The sequence below is a fragment of the Schistocerca americana genome, chromosome 4 (assembly GCF_021461395.2).
Source record: "Schistocerca americana isolate TAMUIC-IGC-003095 chromosome 4, iqSchAmer2.1, whole genome shotgun sequence".
In the NCBI taxonomy this organism is placed as follows: Eukaryota; Metazoa; Arthropoda; class Insecta; order Orthoptera; family Acrididae; genus Schistocerca; species Schistocerca americana.
Window position 1 is genome coordinate 288,260,143 of NC_060122.1, and position 26,512 is coordinate 288,286,654.

At 41.6% G+C, this 26,512-nt stretch overlaps 1 protein-coding gene across 2 annotated transcripts in view; it reads left to right on the forward strand.

The window, feature by feature from the left end:
- LOC124613065 (broad-complex core protein isoforms 1/2/3/4/5-like) overlaps window positions 1-26,512 on the forward strand; it is a 102,744-nt gene that overhangs the window by 19,560 nt on the left and 56,672 nt on the right. For both annotated transcript variants that reach the window (XM_047141649.1, XM_047141648.1), the window contains exons 2-3: window positions 1,027-1,231; window positions 16,258-16,473. In XM_047141649.1, coding sequence (XP_046997605.1) covers window positions 1,058-1,231; window positions 16,258-16,473 — 390 coding nt within the window. In that variant the 5' untranslated portion in view covers window positions 1,027-1,057. The remainder of the gene's footprint in view (window positions 1-1,026; window positions 1,232-16,257; window positions 16,474-26,512) is intronic.

Below are 26,512 nucleotides of genomic sequence, written 5' to 3' on the forward strand. Positions count from 1 at the left end.
ACTTGAGACTTCATTTTGTTGAATATAAAGCGTTTTATGTCCATAAAAGGTTTCTATAGCTAGCAGAAACATTGTCTGAAGTAGGTATGCCTGACTAGTTACAGTACTCTCAAAGAAGAAAGGACCAATCAAACCTTTCAATTACAGACAACACACACAGTATTTCTAAATAGATTCACTGCCTTCTGCGCATGAACTTCAGGATTTTCATGAGCTCAATAGACAGAATTGTGGCAGCTCACCTTACCAGTACCATTGAGTTTAAATCGTGTGTCATCCGATCACACACAAATCCTTGCAAATTCCTCACATAGCAAACTGTGAGCTCAAACTACTCTCAGTATTTAATCCGACTCATCCTCATCCACTTTATGTAGCAGGCTTAGAATGTGCATTCTCCACTTTTCAGTCCGATGAAGGTGTCTTATACCTGACCGTTTTTTCTCACTTTCATGCACTCCCTGGTCCACTGAGAGGATGAAGTATGGCATCAGTGGACACTGGACTTGAAATTGTTTATGGTCAATCGGATCTTGCTTTCTGTACATCTTTAATAGTTCTGTCAGCTTCAGACTTATCACAAACACAAGTAATTGAGTGATCTGTTTTTGGCTATGTTTGAAACCCTTTCTGCCACTGCAGTTGTACCTCACTAATGTCCTCATTCTTCTGGCAAGATTTCAATACAGTCTTGTGTTCCATAAGTGATAACGCCACCTCAGCCATCTAGCTATGATAAATTTAATGGTCATACTACATTTACGCATGAGATTATTAACTGCAAGTCATTAGTTTTGAAATGGTTGAATTATAGGCATTTTCTTGAACCACCATCTTTAGTTGTGAACAAACGCAAATCTTACATTCTGTCCTCTCTCACTCGCCCATTGCATCCTGCAAAGTTTCAAATGAGAGCTGTCATCTCAGTACATTGTGCTCTTCATATCTGCTTTTTTGAGTACGTTCTGTGGTTTTGTCAGAACGTTATAACAGGTTGCTCACAGTTGCTCCATTCTTTACTTACAGCACTTGACAAACTGCGCAAAGGTGTCTGACAATGGCAGATAGCCAAGAGTTCTGCCTACGTTGGAGCAGTTATCATCAGAAACTGACTGAAGCTCTGCGCACACTTCTGGACCGAGAATTATTCGTTGATGTTACTCTTTCTTGTGAAGGCCAGTCAATCCGTGCCCATAGAGCTATTTTGTCTGCATGCTCGAACTATTTTCAGGTAAGTCATTCATTTTAATAGGTAATTTGCTACTTCTGCTTATTTCTAGTAATTACAATTTATAGTGATTTAAATTTCTTAATTTTAAAATATGAATCTATTAATATTCAAAGAAAGATATTTTTGGTTTAATCATGTTATTATTATTATTATTATTATTAATTTGGCGGATGCGGCATTCAAATTCCTACAAGTGGCTGCCTTGCAGCTTCCAGACTAGGATTAGTAGTATTAAGTATTTAGCCATCTTGACTGAGAAATTTTTAATGTTGGGCAAAATGTGTGTAATGTAATGAATGAGAGCATAACAAGAGTGTAATGTTAGTCTTTTGAGACAAATAATAAATAAGTTAGTCAGTTTTCACTTTAAATACATTTGTCAATGAAATTGTGTATTTACACATTTTTATTGCATTTAATACTCACTGTTTTTGTTTGTCTTTAAGCCTGGCACAGACACAGTCTACTCAAAGTAATGTGACCACCTCTCAAAGCACTCAATAATGACCTTTTGCAGGGTGGACGTGCAGAATAAGTCAATTAAGTTCTGGAAGGTATCAACAGGGATGTGTAGCCATGCTGACTCCAGTGCCATGACTAGTGTCACTAGGTTTCACGGTTAAGGATCCATGATGTGAACAACCTGATCTAGGTTGTCCCACAGATTCTTGATTGGGTTTACATCTGGGGAGTCAATGACCGGGGGAAGTACAGTAAACTCATCCTGGTGTTCTTCAAACCATGCACATACACTGCAAGCTGTGTAACATGTAGCATTGTTACACTGGTAGATGCCACCATGCTGAGGAAAAACAAACTGCCTGTAAAAATATAACAATGAAAACAATCAATTTTGACAAAATAATTTAATTGGATGGATAAAAAATTTACTCACAAAGCAGCAGCAGAACACACACATAAAAGAAAGTTATAATTCAGCAAGCTTTCAGAGCCAGTGACTCCTTCTTTAGGATATGGATTGAAGGGGAAGGAAGGAGGTGAAGCCAAACAACTGTAGAGGTCTAGGAAAATGGGATGAGAAAGAAAGACTGATTGCAGGAGACTGCATTGGATGAGATTTGAAAAAATGAGAGCTTAAAGGTGGAAGAAAGAATAATATGCAGGACAGAGATGAGTTAATAAGAGTGAAAAGCTAAGTGCATTGTACGTAACAGAGGTGGGAGGCGGCGGTGAAAAATAAACAGGTAAGACAATGAAAGATGTAAAAAACTAAAACAGAGTGAAGAAAACAGTAGTCACTGCGAGCAAATGCTGACACAGACAAAATTAATGTAAATTAAAGCCAGGTGGGTGGCGAGAACCAAGGACATGTTGTAGCGCTAGTTCCCACATGCGGAGTTCTGAGAAACTGGTGTCTGTTGGAAGACTTCAGATAGTGCGTGTGGTGAAACAGACACTGAGATCATGATTGTCATGATGTAGAGAATGCTCTGCAACAGGATATTGCGCGTTGCCAGTATACATCCTCTGCCTATGCCCATTCATCCTAATTGATAATCTGGTGGTAGTCATGCTGATACAAAAGACTGAACAGTGTTTACGTAACAGCTGGTATATGGCATACATCATTTCGCAGGTGGCTCTCCCTTGGATAATATATGTTTTGCTAGTTACTGGGCTGGAATAGGGGGTAGTAGGAGGTGTGTAGAGCAAGTCTTCCTGTGGGGAAGGTCTCAGGGGTAGGAGCCATAGAGTAAGGAGATGGGTGCAGAAGAGACTGGGAGGGGAATGAAATGCTGTTCTAGGTGTGGTGACCAAAACCTCAGACAGAATGATCCCAGCTCAGGGCATGATTTAGGAAGTCATGGCCTTGTCGAAGTAGCCGATTAATACATTCCAGACCACACCAGTGGCGCGATCCGAAGTTGTTTTTTGGAGGGATCAGCAGTACCAGGATTGGATGTGATGATCTGGGAAATCTTCTTTTGAACTAGTCTGGTGGGGTAATTACATCCAGTGAAGGCTGAGGTGAGAATGGTTGTGTATTGCTGTAGAGAGTCTGAATCTGAACAAATATTTTTTCCTCAAACGCCGATACTGTATGGGAGGGAATGTTTGACACGGAAAGGATGGCAACCATCAAAATGGAAGTACTGTTATTTGTTAGTAGGTTTAATGTGGACAGAATTGTGTAGCTGGCCTTTGGTAAGGACGAGATCAACATCAAGGAAAATGGCACAGGATTCGGAATAGGACCATGTGAAATTTAATTGGGAGAAGGTATTCAGAGATTCCACGAATTTTAACAGGTCAGCCTCACCATGAGTCCATATGGTTAATATATCATCAATGTATTTAAACCAAACCAGGGGCTGAAGACTTACAGATCCCAGAAAAGCCCCTTCCAAGTGACCCATGAAAAGCTTGCATAGGAATGATCCAACCTCTTTCCCATGACCATACTCATGATTTGTTTTTATGTCTGCCCCTCAAAGGTGAAGTAGATGTTTGTAAGTATAGAGTCGATTAAGGTGAGTGAAGTTTGCCATAAGTTTGGAATCAGGTGGACGCTGACTGAGGAAATGTTCAGCAGTAGATAGATCATGTTTGTGGGGGATGTTGGTATATAGGGAGGTGGCATCAGTGGTGACAAGGAAGGTGTGTGGTGGGAGAAGGGCAGGCACAGATTGGTATCTTTGATATAGGATGGAAGTTTTTGTATTGGGGTTGCAGGTGCTGATCAACTTAGGCAGATATACATTCGGTGGTTGCTTTGAAGCCAACAACTAAAGGATGGCCAGGATGATTGGGTTTGTGGATCTTAGGAAAAGATAAAAGGTTGGTGTGCATGTTTGGGTGGGGTGAGTTTTATTGATTGAGGTGTAAGTCCTTGTGAGGGGCCTGAGGTTTTAAGGAGGACTGCAGGTCAGTTTGAACTATAGGGATGGGATCTTGATGTATGTAGAGTAGTCAAACAGCTGGTGTAGACTTTCAATAAAATACTCCTCTCGGTCAATTACCACAGTGGTAGATCTTTTGTCTGCTGGGAGAATAATGATGGAGTCATCAGCTTTTAGAGAATGTAGAGCCTGGAATTCTGCAGATGACTGTTTAGGGTCTTGTTGTAGGGATCTGAGGAAGGGTTGTGAAGCAATGCTGAATGTGAGGATATCTTGGAAGGCCTGCAAGGGATGCTTTGAGGAAGTGGTGGTGGATCAAGTTGAGATCATGGACAGAATTGTTCAAGGCATTGTTCAGTGTCAGGTTTGCTGTTGAAAAGGTTCAAAAGTGATATTTCAAAAGTTCAAAAGTGATATTTCCAGTTGGTCCTTCACCAAAGCAGCCTGATCAGATGCAGGATAGGGCTGAAAGTGAGATCCTTAGATAATACAGATAATTTAGGAGGGGAGAGTGCTTTAGACGAGAGGTTGAGGACATGTTCTGTTGTGATTGGTTCTTGTGATTATGAGTTATTCTTGTTCTGGGAGGTAGTGGTAAAAGCTGTGAATGTTAATGAGGTTGGCCAAGCTTGGTTTGTAGGAGAGGAGTGGTGGTTGATGGTGTGGCTGGTTAGGGAGCTGCCGACGGACAGAAGGGAAACACCACTGTTGAGGTAGTTTAGGAGAAGGTGGGATAGCTTGTTAAGGTGAAGTCTGAAATGTTGTTGCAGTTTGAAGTTGGCTAGGTGGATGATACCATCCAAGGAAACATGAGGGGCAGATAACTGCAGGATTTTGTAGAAAGAGAGAAGTCTGATGGACTGAAAATTGGATGAGTACGCATGTAGGTCACAGATTAGCCGGGTAAGAGCAAGAGATTGCTGTACTTGAAACTGTAGAAAAGCCTGGCGTATAGTAGTATTACATCCAGAAACAGGGGCTTTCAGTGTTATGCCTTTGCGAGGAACTCCAAAGGACAAGCAGGCTTCAAGAACCAGGATGTGGGACCTTAGTTTTGACAGTACAGAAGCACGTTTTCAAAAAGAATGGATGTATTATGAGATGGGATTCATCATGGCAAGATAGGACAGTTTGGAGTATTAGAAATCATGGAAATCGCGAAAAAGATGGGCAGAGGCTGGATAAAAGATAGAAAAACTAAAGAAAAGCAAGGAAAAATCAGAAAATTCATATGAAAATCATGATAACAGACAATGGTTGATAACAGGTAATGAATGGGCGACTATATGATATGAAAGAAAGGATTGGGGGAAAAAAATAGATTGGGAAAATTGTGAAAAGAGTTTACCACACATGCCATCTGGATTCTTCCCCCAGACACCAGTTTCTGAGAACTCCGCAAGTGGGAACTAGTACTACAACATGTCCTTGGTTCTTGCCACCCACCTGGCCTTAATTTATGTTAATTTTGTCCGTCTCAGCATTTCTTCACAGAAAACTACTGTTTCCTTCACTCCGTTTTAGTTTTCTACATCTTCTGTGTCCTACATATTACCCTGTCTTCCACCCTTAAGCTCTCAGGTTTTCAAATCTCATCTGATGCAGTTCCCAACAATCAGTCTTTTCTTCTCATCCCATCTGGTAAGTCTCCCCTGACCCATTTTTCTGGATGGCTTTCCCGAAATCTACCTCTTTTCCTAGGCCTCTCCAGTTCTTTCCTTCACCCTTCTTCCTTCACCTTCAATGCATCTACCTGAAGAAGAAGCCACTGGCTCTGAAAGCCGCCCTAATTATAATATTCTTTTATGTGTGTGTTCTGGCATCACTTGGTGAGTAGATTTTTTATCTATCCAATTAAATTAAACTGCATGTAGAGGTGGACATGTCCCCAAGGATAGATGCATACTTGCATTGATCCACTGTGGCTTCCAGAATGATGAGACACTCAGGGAATGCTATGAAAACATAGCCCAGACCATACAGCTCCATCCTCTGCCCTGGACCCTTCCAATGATCTAACGGCCATTTCTCTGATACAGCATAAAATGAAGTTCATCTGAAAAGGCCACCTGTGGCCTCTCAGTGTATATCCAGTTGTCGTATTGGCAAGCAAATTCAGCCTTTGCTGCCAATGAGCAGCAGTCAGTATGGGTGCATGAACCAGTTGCTTGCTGCAGAGGCCCATTTGGAACAACATTCACTGAACGGTCATTAAGGAGACATTGTTGGTAAAACCTTGGTTCATCTGGATGGTAAGTTGCTCAACAATTGCATGTCTATTTGCCTATACACATCTCCATGGCCAAAGCATCATTCACCCCTGTCATCTATGGGCCCATAGTGCCCCACAGTTGCCTCACGTAGGTTTTGGGTGGCCCCATTTTGTCATACTTGATATATTTCAAACACTGTAGCACACGAAGACTTTATGAACTTAGTTGTTTCAGACATGCTTCCACCCTTGGCCTGAAAGCCAATGATCATGCGCTTTTAGACATCAGTCAAAATTGCTCTGTTTCAAGAAAGACTGCATGGTTTTCCTTATCCCCTCAGCATGCTTTGTATACCCTCCACTGCTAGTGTTGCCACATCTGCGAGTGGTTATTGCAGACTGCTGTCAAACATAGGCACTGGTGACATTAATGAAACTGGACCACATATGTATCCAGTTATAGGTTATTCCTTGTTCTTAAGCCTGCTCCTGTTCATATATATGCCTGCTGAAGATGCCAGGAATGCAATTAGGAAAAATTTGCAGTAACACTCCTTGTTGCCAACAGTGTTATTCCATCACACCAATAGCTGTACATAAGAAAATCTTCTTCTTTCATTGTCATTAGACTTTAGGATTGTTGAATTTGAAAATTATGTTTGAATTTATCCCAGCAGTATAGAGACAATTGTAGAAAAGTTCAAGTAGGCATTGTTCATTGTTTGGTGGTGGTGTGTGTCAGTGCTTTCGAAACTTTTAGATGCTGGAACACACAAACGCACGCGTGCGCGCGCACACACACACACACACACACACACACACACACACACACATATGTACTATTTTAATTCTCTGGTTCTTACTGAGTTAAAAAAAAAAAAAAAGAAATCCTTGGGAGGTGCCGGAATTCTGTTCCGGCTAAAATTAAGTCCAGGTGTGTGTGTTTCCAGTAGAAAAACCATAGCATTTTTTCTTTTAATGACAGGTGAGACCATTTTTTAATTGATCTTGCTAATCTTTGTACAATTTTATCAGGCTTGTTATAGTTTAGATAGAACCCTGACATCTGTTTGCCATAATAGACTTTAAAGTTCAGGCAGAGTATAACAAGTTTTATGATCACTAAGGAATAGGTCTTTAGCCTGGATTATCATAGCCCCCTTACAATGCAGGAAATGCACTGTTGATGCAAGGTTTGAAAAAGCCCCATTCATGTGGAGTATCAGCCTGTCAAATGCCATGCTTGAGGATTCAGGGCAGCAGTTTCTGCAGTCCAGTGGTGCAAAAGAGGACAGCCCAAGGTCAATGTGCGCGACATCTTGGTGGATGATCTTTGCTGAAGGTTCTCAGACATTCCCATGCTAATGGTCCCAAGACACCAGTAGTCTCATTCAAGACAATATACTGATTCCATGCAGAAAGGTATGATACCAGCCCAAGGTCAGTGTGTGCGACATCTTGGTGGATGATCTTTGCTGAAGATTCTCAGACATTCCCATGCTAGTGGTCCCAAGACACCAGTAGTCTCATTCAAGACAGTATACTGATTCCATGCAGAAAGATATGATACCAATAATTTCCCTTCACTGGCTACATGATACGAAGAAAGTAGACTCAAAAAGATTGTGAGAAATATTCCTCTAACCAGCTACTTTGTTCCCTACCTGATGGTGAGTCCTTCGTGATCACAAAACTGATTCTTTTGTCAAACATATTTGAGTATAAATTTGAAATAACATTAATTAGTAGAAGGTGAAATGGTACTGTCGTAACTAAAATGACATTGCCTATTAGATTGCCTAACTTGTACCTGTGCATGGTCCAGGGTGTAATTTTGTATTGCGACTTCACAAACAAACAACTGTGTGCAAACCTGGAGTTACAGGGATGTCCATTTTACGTCCCGTATCCAGTCGAGGCCAAAAAGATAAGAGTGTATACTGATGCTTTTATTTTGGCTTCCCAGGGGAGTGTATAACCTGAAAATGTAAAAGTAATAGTGAGTTGCTGTGATAAAAAGCTGTAATTCCCACCTTCCCTTCCACCCCCAACCTGCAGTTAAGTGTTTTAAATGGTAGTTTTTGGGCACAAATGACCCCAGCTGAGGACAGTGTGGGCAGCCACTGTATGAGAAGAGTGCAGAGGGCAACAGTCCCCTCAGTGTTGAGAGATGCTCCATTTTGAAGAAGGAAGGAAGGAAGGAAAGAATGAAAGGCAAAACAGTATGAAATCTTTGACCATCTTTTTTGCTTTGAATCAGAGAAGAAATTTGAATGCTTCATCCAGTTCTAATTGAGTGAAAATCTACGTGACGACTAAGTTCCTGTTTACAGTAAGGGTGAAGGAAGACTCCCACAATTCCAGGCCCTGATGGCAGTTCGAATAAATCTGTTTGTGAGGGGAATAGGATCACCTGATCACCTTGTTTCCACTACATCTGCAATGAGGACCTGAGTTCTTCACATGCAGCCATAAAATATTCATACTCATGCCCCAGAAAAGGGCTACCTTCCTCTAGACCCACTTGTTAGGCTGGCTCATTCGTGCAGCCTGCTGCCAGCCAGTGGATGAAGGAGACACAATCTGTGGCAACAGAATGGTCTGCTCATCCTCCCAACCAGAAGGAAAATAAAAGAAGAAAGGAGACAAGAAAAAGTCAAATGTGATACGTGTTGCTTTTCAGGAAACATACCCCTGCTTTGCCTGCTTCAAAAACAGAGTTGGTTCCAAAAGAGTATCAGCTGCTGTCTGTACACTGGTACGTAGACATTTGTAGTGAACAAGTACCACCCACTACAGCATTAGAGGGTGAGTAACACTGGGCGACTGTGGATTTTACCCTTTAATATCCCTTTACTGATAGGGAGCTAACAGTGACAGCTAATTAAACTGATCTTACAGATCAGGCTTTTATGGCCAGTACTTGCATCCTTGGTTATTTTTTATTTTATAGGCATTAGGTCATGGTCCATGGGATATTTATTTGCATAATGATTTGTCTTCCAATACTGGAAGAGGCTATAATGCATGGTTGCCATCTATAATGGATTGTCTGTAATTATTATGGATTTATCACCTTAATTATGGCTTTATGGCAGGTTACTAAAAAATTATGCAAACAGACATTTTACAATCTGATGTTTTAAAAATATGGAAAATGTGCTGTTTATAAAATCTACTCACCAGGTGGCGGCAGACCACACACATAAAAGAAGGTTGTAATTGGGCAAACTTTCAGAGCCAGTGGCTCCTTCTTCAGGCAGAAGGGATGAAGGAGAAGGAAGATGGTTGAAGGAAAAGGACTGTAGAGGTCTAGTGAAAGGCATAGATTTCAGGAAAGTCAGCCAGAACCACAGGAAGGGGAGACTTACCGCACGGGATGAGAAGGAAAGAGTGATTGTTGGCACAATAGACAGATTTACTTCGTACTCATGAAGGAAATCATTACAATCTATAAAACATTTAATTTAATTGGATACATAAAAAATTACTCACCAAGCAGCGGCAGAAAACACCCATAAAAGACGGTCGTAATTAGGCAAGGTTTCGAAGCCAGTGGCTCCTCCTTCTGGCAGGAAGGTTGAAGGGGAAGGAAGAGGGATGAAGGAAAAGGACTGAAGAGGTCTAGGAAAATGGGTATATTTCAGGAAAGTCATCCTGAACTGCCAGTCGGGGGAGACTTACCGCACAGGATGAGAAGGAAAGATTGATTGTTGGCAGTCCCCAAAAATCAGTTTTTCCTTCTTATCCCGTGCAGTAAGTGTCCCCTGACCCGCAGTTGTGGGTGACTTTCCCAAAATCTACCCCTATTCCTATACCTCTCCAGTCCTTTTCCTTCATCCATCTTCCTTCACCTTCAACCCTTCTGCCTGAAGAAGGAGCCACTGCCTCCAAAAGCTTGCGTAATTACAACCTTCTTTTATGGGTGTGTTCTGTCACCGTATGGTGAGTAGATTTTTTTACCTCTCCAATTAAATTTAATGTTTAATAGATTGTAATGATTTCCTTCATGAGTATGAAGTGAATCTGTCTATGGATTATTTTGCTACTGCAGCCTACTAAGAAAAATTCTGACAACTGCTTCCAAACCAAGTGACAGAAAGTGCCTGAAATGTAGAGTTTAAAGACTTAAATCACACTTCCAATTTTTAAAATTTTGTGTGGGAGCCCCCTTGGACATCCCTCTCCACCCCTACCATGTTTGCCATGTGATTACTGAAAGCCACTTCTCAAGGTCAGTAGTTATGATAATGACACAGGAAGGAGTTAAACTTTCAAACAAGCTTAATGAGCCGATGTGTTTACAAGTATCCAGTCAGTTTGTGACGTTACTAGACTGCAGCCTAAGATCGTAGAGTCGCACTGATGTGTGTTATGGAACTTGTAGTGTGAAAAGGTTGGTACTGTTTGCCTTATTTAGCACTAAGGCTCACAACTTGTCTATTTTGAATTCTTCTTCTTTCTGCTAAAATTGTTTTTGCTCTTTTGAATTTCTATGGCCTCTGTTTACATCCTAGCATAGTAATCGTTGGATCTTGATAAAACCGTAATATTGGAGGAAATAATTTGGTGGTTTCTGGGCTCTCGTGCATAAACTGCTACTGTCACTCTACCCATGTTGGCTGGAATATCAACGTAAGATGTTGATATTGAATCTGGGATTTGTTTTTCACTTAAACCAGTTGCAGATGGATTACACATGGAACCAGCAAAGATAATGCTTAAGAGTAAACTACCTAGCAGTAACTTAACAAAAGTCGAGATGAAAACTTTCCGAAATTTAAAATTTTGGGAAAGACATTCTATTCTTCCAGCAGAGAATGGCAGTGCTACAGTGGAAATGGAGAAAAAAAAACTACCACAATAAAATTTGGTTCATTAGAACCAGGAAGATTAGAGCTCAAGAAAGATCCCACAACTTCTGTCTAAGGATAACGAATAAGCTAATAAAAGCCTCTTTGATTTCTATCATTGACAAAAAGGAACTCATCAAACCAGCAGCGTTACCGCTGAGATTGTATGCTTCACCAGAAATTCAAACCTGTATGCTGTTTAAATCAAATGTTAGCACTATTGATCGTCCATCCTATAGGATTGCCAAACACTGCTCTTACCTACAGCCATTCGTATGAAAAACAAATACTTATATTAAAGGTTGTGGCCATTTTGTGAAAAATTAAAATTCTTAATGTGCCCAAGTGATATGGTAAGTTTTGATGTTTTATCACTATTCACCACAGCTCCTCCTAATGAGGTGATGTCACAGTTGAGAAGTATCTTCACAAAAGATCTGTTTAAACATTATCTCTCATCACATTACTTTCAGTGGGACAACAAATGCAGTATGCAAAAAAATGGTTCAAATGGCTCTGAGCACTATGGGACTTAACTTCTGAAGTCATCAGTCCCCTAGAACTTAGAACTGCTTAAAACTAACTAACCTAAGGACATCACACACATCCATGCCCGAGTCAGGATTCGAACCTGCGACCGTAGCAGTTGCACGGTTCCAGGCTAAAGGGCCTAGAACTGCTCGGCCACAGCGGCCGGCTCAGTGTGCACACTGATTGGCTTGGCTATGGTGATCGCACTCAGTGCAGTTGTTGCAAATTTTATATGGAAAAATTTGATGAAGCAACCTTTCAGACAATGAAGAAGAAACCCTTATGTTGGTGTCGATATATTAATGATATTTTTATTATATGACCTCATGGAGAAAAGTAAGTTGCAGATTTACAAAATTTCCTGGGTGATATTAATTCTAATGTCAAGTTGACTGTGGAAAAATAGAAAAAAATCAGATTTCATTTTTAGTTGTACAGTTACTTTCAAAACCCAACAGAGCTTTATGGCATGAAGTCCATGGAGTATGGAATGCCCATTTTCATGGGTAGATAATTTCACATAACTTCCAATCACCTTCCTAAGTAGAAAAGGGAACTGATTCGAACATTTGTGTACCATGCTAAAATGATCGGTGAATTAAAGTACTTGTAGGATGAGCTCCATCACTTATAAGAACTGCTTTCACAAAAAATGGCTTTCCATAACAAAGAGATAAAAATAGTGCACTAAACTCAAAAAAGTCTGGAGCTTCTAGTGAAAAAGAACCAACTGAACATAGAGTTTTTCTCTTGTTCATAAAAACATTCACAGTTCATTTCAGCAGAGTATTCAGAAGACATGGTATTCATTTTGTGTCCAAACCAACAAGAAAGGTAAACAAATATTTGAACACTGCAACAGACTTACGCTTGCCACTTGTCATGGCTGGAATACATAAAATCCCTTGCACATGCTGTCAAGTGTGTACAGAAATTGCAGGAAGCAGCACAAGAGCAATTGCCTGATAAGCACATTGATAAATCAACAGTAGCAGATCATGCACAGGAACCAGGGAACCACCAAATTCATTTCTCCGTTACCACAGTGCTACCAAGATCGAATTATTATGCCATGATGGACAGAGAGGCCATAACAGTTCAAAAGCACAAAAACAACTTTAACAGGAAAGAAGAAAGATTGAAATTAGACAAGTTAGTGGCCTTAGTGCCAAACAAAGCAAAAAGCACCAACTCTGCCACATTACAATCTCCATAACATGTTGGTGCAGTTCTGCAGTCTTGGGCAATCATCTGATCTCACGAACTGCCTGTTGGGAGGGGGGTTACATATAAACAAGTCAGCTTACCAAGCATATTTGAGACTGTAACTGCTGATGATGCCTCCAGCATTGGAATATGGGATGTTAGGCAGAGAAATGTGCCTTAGGCAACAGACTAATGCCCATGAAACAAAAAATAAATTGATCTGTCAGCTTTCTTGTTCTCTCCTACTGAGTAATTCCAGGCCCTCAAACCATTGTGGAGTGATGTTAGAACATCAGTCTGAGACACAGTAATGAAACAAGTTATAACACCGATCTTGAGCTATGTTTGTTGAACAGCAACATCACATTCTTGTGATCTTGAATTGCTTCTACTGTGCTGTGAGGGTGAGTTCCCAACTCAGGAAAGGGAAAGCGCTATTGTCTGTCTTGAAACCAGGTAAAAACCCATATAAGATTGACAGATGTACACCATCAGCCTCATAAATGTTCTTTGTAAGTTATTCGAAAAATAGTGAACTAGTAGCTGTGTTGGTATCTTGTCCATTTTTTTTTTTTTTTTTTTTTTTTTTTTTTTTTTTTTTTTTTTTTTCACTCCAAATTTTGGAGGACTTGTCCCCAACTGACCACTTAATTCACCTGGAGCCCTATAAGTTTGGCTTTTTCCAGTTGCCAACATCTCATTGATGTCTTCTTTGACTTAAGAGAAGCCAATGACACCACATGGCACTACCACAGCCTTACCATACTGTACAAGCTGTACAACAAGGGGGGGGGGTTAACCCCCCCCCCTCCCCCCCCCCTCTCTCTCTCTCTCTCTCTCTCTCTCTCTCTCTCTCTCTCTCGGTGTGTGTGTTGTGTGTGTGTCTCTAGCTGTTCGCTAGTTGTTTTGTGTTAGAGTTGTCATATTACAAGTACCCTCCGTACACTGTAAAATAGTCCCACATGCACCAAGGATCAGAATACCAGATCACAAATTGTTTTAAACCTAGTGCTGATCTTGGTCAAGTGACAGAGGATTTAGGATCATGTTTTAAAGACTTCATCAATGATGACACTGTGATTACAATGGGTGGGCCAGACAATAATACTGGCAGAGATCCAGAGAATAATCTAGTGTGTGACCTGGTAAAGACTGCATCAGTATCAAGACATATTAATGTTGTGTTTGTGTCTGTTCTGAGACACCATGACCAACCTCATTTGCACTCTGACAGGAGATTTAATTTGGTGTTAGAATGGCTGCTTAAGTCATGTGCAGGATCACATTTTAGTATGATTCCTGTTGATTGCATCAGTAGATGGCATTATGCTGCGTATTACCTTCACATCAGCAAGAAAGGAAAAAGTGAATAAGTTGAGCCAAAATCAGATAACTTAAGGATGGAGGCACTGTCAAGAAAATACCAGTTATTACAAGTGCAGGATAGGAAGGACAGAAGGAAACAAAATTTTAAGAGAAGTTAAGATTGAAGTGAATCTTCAGATGGAGAGAGAAAATAAATATAATCCTGGCATAATGCACCTGTGCAAAGAGCTGTTGGTTACAATTTTTCATCAGTCGGTAGAAATTTAGTTCTACCCTTCACCCTTTATTGTCAAAGAAATGTGAAAGGCCGGCTGTCATTGTATCAAAATATTAAATTAATGAATTTCTTGCCTGCATTGCTGTAGTCATCAAATCTAGTTGATGTAACCTGCCTCTCTGAAAATCATGTAACCTTTGGTACAGATGTGTTAAGTGTCGCAGAATTTAGGTTAACATGTCACTTTTGTAAAGCATAGATGGAGAAGAAGAAGGTGTCATATTCTTCGAGAATTGTCATAAATTTAAGAACATAAACATTCAGAAATTTTGCTTAGAGCAGCATATGGAAGCATATGCAACAGAAGACTTCATAATAAATCCTTCATCCTCAAAAACAATGTGTCCTACATGTAATGTGGAAGGCATGCTGGTGCCACATTACAATCCCATTCCATTGCTTCCTCTCCCTCCCAGCTGTCAGCTTCCTGTCCATTAAATTCATATTATTAGGTTGTCTATGCCCCCAGTCATTGCCAAAGATTCGATGACCATTAAAGTTAGGAATGCAGCTCTATTGTGTCATAGTGAAGACTGTGGAATATCTAGCATTCAAGATAATATTAATTCATACCTGTTGGAAATGTTCTCTATTCATTTCAATTTTTTCAAACAATGGGAAGTCCAGGATGGAATTTAGACTACCTCTTGTCATGCCCAGAAATAAGAAATGTCCTACCTACTATCCTTCCCAACCTTCCCACAGTAGTATTCTGCCACCCAATGAACCTACACACCCTTGCCTCATGGATCATGGCTCATACCCCTGTAACAGACCTAGATGCAAGACCTGTCCCATGCAACCTCCGCCACACAACCACATACTTCAGTCCAGCCACAAGCATAACCTATCCCATCAAAGGTAAGGCTACCTGTGAAAGCAGTCATGTGGTTTACAAGCTAAGTTGCAACCACTGTGCTGTGTTCTGTGTGGACATGACAACAATCAGCTGTATATCCACATGAATGGCCACTGACAAGCTGTGGTCAAGAACCAGCTGGACCACCAAGTTGCTTAGAACACTGCCCAACACAAAGTTCTTCACTTCAATGACCACACATCATAGCCTGAGCCATCTGTATCCTTCCTATTAACACTAGCTTTTCTGAATTGCGCAAGTGTGGTGCCCTCCCCCCTCCCCCCCCCCCCCCTCACACACTCACACACACACAGTATATTCTATGTTTCACTAACCTCCCCTGCCTCAAAACATAGCCACTGTCCTCCACCTACCTATCCCCTTCCCTGCTCCCAGCCCAGTACTACACATCCTTCTATTCCACCGACACACTCAAATTCATTTTACTACTCTCCTTTTCTGCCCCTCCCCCGCCCTCCATCTAACCTCCTGACTGCACCTACCTCCCCCTTCCTCTTTCCACCTCATCTCTATTATGCTCCCACAAGCAGCACTTTACCATCCCCCACCCTTATCCTGCTATCTCTTCTGCTCCCCACCTCAGTGTCTACCTCCCCCCTCCCCCCCCCCCTCGCTCCAGATTGCTTCTCCCATCATGCACTGTTGCTCACAGTCTAGCCTCAGCAGTCAGAGACACTCGTCGTGTGTGTGTGTGTGTGTGTGTGTGTGTGTGTGTGTGTGTGTATAGTGTCTTATTCAGAAGCAGTCCTGCTGGCCGAAAGCTTAGTTATAGCAGTCTTTTTGTTGTGCCTGTCTGTGATTCATCATCTCCACCATATGATGAATAGCAATCTATCCTTTTCATGATATTGTCATTTTTAATATTTCATTTTTTTTTCAGGACCTATTTGAAGAAAACAAGCATCCACACCCAATAATTATACTTACAAATGTGAGATATGATGATCTTGAAGCGTTAATTCATTTTATGTATCATGGTGAAGTTACCATAAACACAGAAGCAATGCAAGGATTTTTGAGGATAGCAGAAACCCTTAAAATTCAAGGTCTGACGTGTAGTACCCCTGCATCACCTGAACCTGCACTGTCCTCACAGGTAAGGAAGTAAATGTGAACAAGAAATGTAGCAGGTCAATATATAGTGGTGCCACAAAAATGAACAATTCTTACAGTTGATAAAAAATTGAGGAGAAGAAAGAGCTTTGTATATTGTTTATAATGTACCAGGTGTACCAGTATGAAATGAGCGTTTCTTTTGTGAAAATGAAACACTAATTTTGAATTGAAAAGTAAAGACATTTCTTTCAAAGTACTGACCATTGCTTTCTATTCATTTTGACCACCATTCTGGCAATTTGTAGGCACCACGCCAATAGAAATGTTCGTCTTTTGAAGCAAACCAATCAGACACCCAATTTTCGACTTCTTCGTAGGAATCGAAGTGTTCCTCAGCCAATGCGTGTCCCTTTGATGAAAACAAATGGTAGTCGGAAGGGCCAAGTCTGGTGAATATGGCGGGTGGGGTAGCAGCTCCCAGCCAAGTGTTTTGATTGTATCCGGAACAAGTTTTGCTTTGTGTACAGGTGCATTGTCATGTAAAAAAATTACTTTGCCATGTCTTCTGGCCCATTCTGGTCTTTTTTCGGTCAATGCATAGTTCAAATTGATCATTTGTTGTCTGTAGCGATTAGTATTCACAGTTTCACTAGGTTTTAGAAGCTCATGATACACCACATCTTTCTGATCCCACCAGACACAGAGCATTGTCTTCTTGCCGAATCCATTTGGTTTTGCAGTTGATGTTGATGGTTCTCCCGGATTAACCCATGATTTTTCCCATTTAGGATTCTTAAAATAAATCCATTTTTCATCGCCAGTAACAATTCTATGCAAAATTGATTTTCTTTCATGTCTTTGAAGCAAAATTTGACAAATGATTTTTCGCTTTTCCATCTGTCTTTCATTCAATTCATGTGGCACCCATTTTCCACACTTTTCGATCTTTCCCATAGCTTTCAAACAGTCAGAAATTGTTTGTTTTGCAACATTTAGCATTGTTGCCGTTTGCTTCTGACTCAAAGTATCATCTTCATCCAATATTGCTTGCAATTCAGCATCTTCGAACTTTTTTAGTGGTCTTCCACGTTCTTCATTTCTTACATCAAAATCATTATTTCTTAACTGTTGAAACCATCTTTTGCATGTTGCTTCCGATTGAGCATGATCACTATATGCCTCGACAAGCATTCAATGCGACTCTGCAGCACTTTTTTTCAAATGAAAACAAAAAATTAATGCTTTCCGCAAATCATCACTTTCTGGCACAAAATTCGACATTGTTAACACGATGAAAACGTATGATATTGTTTGTTCCATGACTTAATGTATACTAAATATCTTTGACAGATGTCATACCAACAAAACAAAACAAAATTAAGGCTTGTTCACAACAAATGTTCCCTATCGACACATTTGTATCTTAATGCTCAATTCATACCGGTACACCTGGTAAATGGATTGATTACAAAATCCACTCACCAAGCGACAGAAACACACACACAAACGGATTTAACTTTTACAAACTTTTTTCATTTGTATTCTGTTTGTCATATCAAACTAAAGTTTTGTTCCTGCTGTTAACCTGCTCTTGCAGATACATCATTGTCTAATTCTGTGGTGTGAAGCGGTTACAAGATATCAGTGTCAAATTTCTCAGTGTCATTAGTTATTCCTTGGGTAATTCTCCATTTAAAATCACGCCTTATCATGTGCTTTCATCACATAGCTTCACTACTATTATTAGAAAGGTTAGCAGGACTTCTTTCATGATAATTCTCCTTTGTTAAAGGAATGAAATGGCATGATGTGAGACAAAAAGTGGCAAGGTACCTCTTGCCAAAAATTTTGGGTTTTGAGCTATTGCAATTTCCATGTTCATGTAAAAGAAACAAAAAATTGTCTCTAAATTGGAGTGAATTATGACAGGTTGAATATTTGGTCTGGAAAATAGATGTTTTGACATGATAGTTTTAAAATTCCACTTTATTACCATTGTTTAATTTGACATATTTATGAAACAAATTCTACCTACATATTATGCTAAAATGTTCTTTCAAATGGTACAGAATTCTTTAAGTCAATATTACACATTAAAGGTTAACTGCTTCAGATCTGTAGCACATTACAGTATACAAAAACTTAAAACCAAATAAATTGGCCCCCAAATTAAGAAAAATTGATAAACCCTGCACACCTTTTTTTGGCAAAATATTGATATTCTATTTTATGGCACCTTTTAGACCAAATTTTAATTTTGGAGTCATTAATGGACCTAGAACCACCTAAAATTTGGAATTCACAAAACCCCCAAAAACAGAACCCCAGAGGTCTCATATTTTATAGTGGTGAAAGGATTTGTTTTCTACTTCAAAAAAACTTATCAGAAGGGATTCAAGATCTTAGAGTTTTACAGACAGCATTTTTCCCTCTGTTTTTTGTTTTCTCCTCCTCTTCAGTTCTGGAATATCTAGCTGGTCAGTTTGTTCCTCAGGATCCCCATTGTCACTGACTTTACGTTCTGGTTCAGGTTCTGACTCTAATTCAGGATACAGATTGTCTTTGTATTCATCACTGCAATAGGGGTCCAGCTGTTTTTAAAATGATAAAAGCATTTTCTTGTCATCTCTGTTCGAATTACTGCTCCAAAAAATGCAACAGATCCATTATCTTCAGGAAAATGAGGTGCACAACTTCATTTCCATCAGTGTCCATTTTGCAGTGTATGTTACCTTCGTAACTTATGTTGAACTCCAAGTGGTTTCATTTAGTTATATGAGATACTCTGTTAGCACTACTATTTGTCAAGAAATGTAGTCAGTCATTATGTGTTCCCAACTACATCACCATTTTCATATGCAGTAGCAACAGCAGAGTTAACATTTGTTATGTATAGACTTCTCAATTCCTGTTTGGAAGAGAGGTAAGTGACCCTAAATTTTGTGTCTAAAGTCCAAATGACCAGTCACTTGCAAATTTAATGTGCAGTACTGGCATGAATAACAAAACAGTTCTCTTGCTCTCCCTCCCTCTCTCTTGTATATATTATTATTTTTATTTGGTTTGCCAGATAATTGTGGAAAAGACTAGTAACGACACTAGATCACTTTCTGGGAGTAGGCAGTTAAATCGTTTGTTCACAGTCTCACACATGACCTAGAATATCCCAGTTCTGAATGGGACCAAGAAATAAATATGCCCATGCTGCAATGAGTTACTTTATATGATGTGAACTTGCTGGTCCACGTGAAAAGTGTTGTGAATAAGTTTTATCACCATCTTCAAAATTTTCTTTAGTATTTTTGATAATCCACTTATAAACCTCCCTTTATTTTGCAACAAATTGCAGACCGGGTCTCGTTTTTTTAATAGTTTCTGTATTAGCGTCTCCTTGCTCTAAAGCCATCACAGTTCCAGATGTGAAATGCATATGTAGCTGCGAGATTTAGGAGGAAGGGGACCTCTTGTCGGGCCGATGTTATTTCCATGTAACAACAAGAGAGAAATTTTCAGAGGACTAACTTCAGTTTCTTTTAATGATTTTATTGACTCATGTGGGATTCAGACAACTTTCAGATATATACCTATGTGTACAGAATGAAGTAAATTGCTTTACTGTACAAGAACACAAAAATAGATATTTTACACATTATCAAATGTTTCGCCTTGTACTGGAAAGTTTACTTTCCGACCAGAGGTCCCTTGTCACTCTTGTCTCACGTATTCACTCACTGAGATGCAAAGCATATAGGGTATGTACAATTGTAGTATCACAGCCATCATCTGGCGTGAGTTGTGTTACTGTGAGAGTGTCAACCCGAGTGTCAGTGTCAATTTTCGCACATGCACAAAATAGTTCTACGCATTCCAGTAGAGATGCTATGTTTTGCTCTCATTATGTGCAGAACTTTTATTCCTTGTTTTGTTACTTTTTGTATGTTGGTTATTCTATGCCTTCTTTTTGTTCTTTTTATGGGTTCCTATCTACAATGTATCTAGTAATGCAAGCAAACAATGAGCTCACTAAGTGCAACTGATCTGTTCTTGCGTTCCTAGTCTTGCGAGCCCAGTATTTAGCATTCATCAATGTGAGCTCTGTATTTAACATTCTACGTCAAATTTCCACTGTTGTATTGAAGATATTCTGGTATGTGTTATTCCTGTAGCAGGCATAGTAGAGGCTCATAAATAAGAGCCAAACTGACGATCGCCTGTGCGTACGTAACACAAGTAAACAACACAATGGATGAAAGTCCAGAGACTGTGGACCCAACCATGCCCAGACCAGCCGTGAGGCTACCACCATTCTGTCCGCACAACCCAGCCTTGTGGTTTGCCCAGGTAGAGGCAAATTTTTTCTATTCTGGTGTGACTGCAGGTGCTTCTAAATTCACATTGGTGGTGAGCCAATTGGAACAGCAATACGTGGCAGAAGTTAAAGACATCATTGTCGCACCACCTGAAGGGAATGCATACAACCTCTTGAAGTCAGAACTGATCTTCCATGTTTTTGCGTCTCAAATGGAGCACGTTTGACAGGTACTGATCCAAGAGTATTTTGGTGACTGAAGACTGTCCCAGTACCTGCAGTATTTTAGAAGCAGAATTGATGCAGGTACTGTACATCATCAGCTGTTGCATATGATCTGGAGCAGTTGCTTGCCTCCATGTATCAAAGTAATTATTGCAATGCAGTCAGAGATGTCAGTAGATGCTGTGGCAGAACTGGCAGAGAAAGTACTGGATGCCGTATCACCTGCACCCATTACAGTACAAACTGGGCTGTGCACGAGTGCTACCACCATAGTAGCACATGCCTAGCACAAGGCACTAGCAGTGAAAGTCGATTAGCTGACACGACGGATTAGTCAGCTGGTAGCATGTTGCGGTGTTGGTGGAGATCGCAGCCGGCAAAGGCATAGTAGGTGCTCTCGCGGCAGAGCTGCATCTCTCTCACCCGCACTGACATCTGATGCACAGAAGACATCTGCCGCTTCCATTGGCACTTCAGGGAATGTGCGCAATGCAGCACCAAGCTGTACACGTACCCAAATGCTGGTGGCAATTGGTCATAGGCTCTTCATATCATTTCCAGCCAACATCACAGCGCCAATTCTTCAGCAGTCAGTGCACAGGCTGTAAGCACCTGATGTGCACTGGCTCCCATTTATGTAACTATCTATGTACACTGCTACATTGGTGCCGAACACATACAACATTCTGCCTGGCGGCTGCGAGTTATTCACCTATCTTGTGTACAGCCTGCACAGAATAGAGCTGGATTTCAACCTCCGACATGCCTTCCCATGGAATTTCACTGTGGCAGAAATGGGTGAACCAATTATATGTGCGGATTTCTTGGCTTACTGTAACCTTTTGCCAGACATGTCCAATGCCTGCCTTGTAGACCAGGCCATCGGGCTGATGGCCACTGGCTTCCGGCACCAGACATCCATCCGATCAGCCCAGCTGATAACCGCTGCTGACAACAAATATGCCACACTACTGAAAGACATTCTGGCATTAACAAATCTACCAGGTATCCCGAAGGATGTCTGACACAACATTGTCTATCAAATCAAGACAACTGAGGGGCCACTTATCTGCCGACACTGAAGACTAGCGTCAGACTAATTGAAGATAGCATAGGCTGAGTTCAATTACATGATTAAAGAGGACATTATGCATCCATCTGATAGCCCTTGGTCTTCGCCTCTGCACCTCGTACCTAAGAAGTATGGTGCATGGTGGTTTTGTGGAGACAAGAGAGTTTGTAACACCTGCATGATTCCTGACAGATAACCGATATGTCTGCTTCACAACTACAACTGTGTGTTGAGTGGCTCTTGTGTACACAGTATACTAGTTGGCACCAAGGTCTCCACACAGATACTGGTGGCAAACTAAGGACATCCCAAAGATAGCCATTATCACACCATTTGGTTTATTTGAGAGCAAGTTCATGACTTTTGTCCTGAGAACGCGGTGCAGACATGGCAGAAGTTCATCAGTTCAGTGCTTCTCCGTCTGCTGTTTTGCTTTGCATACTTGGATGACCTCTTAGTGTTCTCCGCATCACCAGAACATCACTGCCAGCATCTTGTCCAGATTTTCCAACTACTGAGTGGACATGGAATCATATTGAATGTGGCAAAGCATCTCTGCGGACAGCTACAGGTAGACTTTCTAGGCCACTGCACAGGCCTTCATAATGCACTGAATATCATGGTTTGGCTGCCCTCTCTGTCATAACCGATGGAGACAGACAATTTAAGTTAAATTGTTCATAAAACTGGCAGTACTTTGTAGCACGAGCCATCATCGGACGACCAGCTACCACCCAGCCAACAACAGAGTGGTAGATCAATGGCACTGCATCCTAAAAGTGGCCCTTATGTGCCATGTGACTTTGTAGACTAGGCTCTGCCAGTTGTCCTCTTCGGGCTTCGCAACACCTACAGACCAAGCCTGGGTGATTCCTTGGCAAAGCTAGTATATGGGGAAACACTGAGACCACCCCGCAATTTCCTAGAAGCCACCCCGTGACAAGAGATTGACCCATCTGTGCTCGTTGGGTATCTCAGAGAGCACATAGAGCTGTTCGCACACCAGGACCTCAGGCTACGCTCACATTTGATATAGTGGACAGCATCAGACAGGCTTTCCAGCCGCCCTACAATGGTCAACATCAGATTGTCAGCAGGGGAGACCGCACCAGGGACATTCTCTTCAATGGAAAATGTAACACAGTCACCGTAGACAGAGTGAAAACAGCCTACATTTTCCATGAGCCACCGCAACCCGTGGACTGATAACCACCGCCTCCTCCTCCAGCTCGTCCAGTGCCCACCTATGCCTCAGAAGTGACCCTGACAACTGCACCACCTTCACCAGCAGCTTCTGTACCACACCGCATCATGAGATCTGACTGTCATGTGCACTTCCCTGCACACTTTCAAGATGGTTCTTCACTCCCACCGAGGGGGCTATTGTAGCAACCACAGCCATTATCTGGCGTTGTAGTGATTCGAGAATTTCTGTGTAAACTGTAGAACCACTCAGCCTTCTACCATCTTGAACACACAATATTCTGGATATGAGTGTGATATGGTAGAATCCTACCTACTATGCATCACATTTTAGTGTGTGCAGGTTTAAAATCAGTCAGGAGAAGAAAGTAGATGTGACGGTCGGACGGCACCGACAGGTACCTGTCGGGCAAGCCATAGATGTTTTAGGGAGTTTGTAAGGAAGAACCATGGAGTTTATAAGCAGCTCTGTGCTTGTTGTGTTATTGACTATTGTTATTAAAACAAGAACAATTGAAAAACTACTCTTGTAGACTCTTGACGCAACCTCATTAGAGGCAAGACTCATTTTATGATTCATGTTAAGAAAGGTCATGGTATCCAAGCCAACTTTCTTTTAACTGTAACTCAAATTGTTTCTAATGTCAGACTGTAGAGAGACTTGCAGGAAGTTACATATTCATGTGGAAAATGAGATTTTTATTGTGTATGGAGGTCAAATACATCGTTAGTTGACGAAAAGTGAAGTTTGTATGTCTACTTATTTCATAAGTAGAAAGAGTTTAAAAATTCCTGTACCTAGCGTTATTCGATGGAGAAGAAGTCAAGAGGGTTTCCAGCAGCTGGCTATTCAGTAGAGAAGAGTGGCTGCAAATTCCAAGTAAGTCACCTCGTAAAGAAGTGGAAGGTGATTTGGAGGAATAAGCCGATATAACCCAGATCCACACTCACACTTTAAGTCAACAGAACATTAGAGCTTGTGTTGTGTTAGTGCGTGGTTGTCAACCTAAGTGCAAGTGTCAGTTTTTATGCATACACCAAATAGAATGTGCCCACACCAGAGAAGGAAGAGTCGCGATAGGCACAATAAAAAAAAGATTCACACAATTAAAGCTTTCAGCCATTAAGGCCTTTGTCAGCAGTACACACACACACACACACACACACACACACACACACACACTCAACACACATAAACGCAACTTGCACACACATCAGCAGTCTCAGAGAGCTGAGACCACACTGCGAACAGCAGCACCAGTGCATGATGGGAGTGGCGACTGGTGGGGGTAAGGAGGAGGCTGGGGTGGGGAGGGGAAGGGATAGTATGGTGGGAGTGGCGGACAGTCAAGTGTTGCAGTTTAGACGGAGGGCAGGAGAGAAGGTGCGGAGGGGGGAGGGGGTAAGTAGCGGAAAGGAGAGAAATAAAAGAAATTAAAAGACTGGGTGTGGCGGTGAAATGACGGCTGTGTAGTGCTGGAATTGGAACAGGGAGGGGGCTGGATGGGTGAGGACAGTGACTAAAGAAGGTTGAGGCCAGGAGGATTATGGGAACGTAGGATGTATTGCAGGGAAAGTTCCCACATGTGCAATTCAGAAAAGCTGGTGTTTGTGGGAAGGATCCATATGGCACAGGCTGTGAAGCAGTGATGAAAATGAGGGATATCATGTTTGGCAGCATGTTCAGCAACAGGGTGGTCCACTTGTTTCTTGGCCACAGTTTGTTGGTAGGCATTCATGCGGACAGACAGCATGTTGGTTGTCATGCCTACATAGAATGAAGCACAGAGGTTGCAGCTTAGCCTGTAAATCATATGACTGGTTTCACAGGTAGCCCTGCCTTTGGTGGGATAGGTGATATTAGTGACCAGACTGGAGTAGTTGGTGGTAGGAGGATGTATGGGACAGGTCTTGCATCTAGGTCTATTACAGGGGTATGAGCCATGAGGTAAGGGATTGGGAGTTGTGTAAGGATGGACGAGTATATTGTGTAGGTTCGGTGGATGGCGGAATGCCATGGTAGGAGGGGTGGGAAGGATAGTGGGCAGGACATTTCTCAAAAAAATGGCTCTGAGCACTATGGGACTTAACTGCATTGGTCATCAGTCCCCTAGAACTTAGAACTACTTAAACCTAACTAAGCTAAGGACATCACACACATCCATGCCCGAGGCAGGATTCGAACCTGCGACCGTAGCGGTCGCGCGGTTCCAGACTGTAGCGCGTAGAACCGCTCGGCCGCTCCGGCCGGCGACATTTCTCATTTCAGGGCATGACGAGAGGTAATCGAAACCTTGGCGGAGAATGTAATTCAGTTGCTCCAGTCCCGGATAGTACTGAGTTACGAGGGGAACACTCCTCTATGGTCGGACTTTGGGAGGTGTGGGAGACTGGAAAGATAAGGCACGGGATATTTGTTTTTGTATAAGGATGGGAGGATAATTATGGTCAGTGAAGGCTTCAGTGAGACCCTCGATATATTTTGAGAGGGACTGCTCGCCACTGCAGATACAACGACCATGGGTGGCTATGCTGTACAGAAGGGACTTCTTGGTATGGAATGGGTGGCAGCTGTCAAAGTGGAGGTATTGCTGGTGGTTAGTAGGTTTGATATGGATGGAGATACTGATGTAGCCATCTCTGAGGTGAAGGTCAACATCTAGGGAGGTGGCTTGTTGGGTTGAGTAGGACCAGGTGAAACAAATGGGGGAGAAGTTGTTGAGGTTCTGGAGGAATGTGAATAAGGTGTCCCCCCCCCCCCCTTCAATCCAGATAGCATAGATGTCATCAATGAATCTGAACCAGGTGAGGGGTTTAGGATTCTGGGTTTTTAGGAAGGATTCCTCTAGATGGCCCATGAATAGGTTAGCATAGGATGGTGCCATGCGGGTGCCCATAGCCATACCGCAGATTTGTTTGTAGGTAATGCCTTCAAAGGAGAATTAATTGTGGGTGAGGACATAGTTGGTCATGGGTACTAGGAAGGAGGATGTTGGTTTGGAATCCATAGGGTGTCTGGAAAGGTAGTGTTCAACAGCAGTAGGGCCATGGACATTAGGAATGTTAGTGTACAGGGATGTGGCTTCAGTAGTGACGAGCAGGGCACTGTGTGGTAAAGGGACAGGAACTGTGGAGAGTCGGTCGAGGAAATGGTTGGTATCTTTTATATAGGAGGATAGGTTCCGGATAATAGGTTGAAGGTGTTGGTCTACGAGAGCAGAGATTGTCTCAGTGTGGGCACAGTAACCGGCCACAATGGGGTGTCCTGGG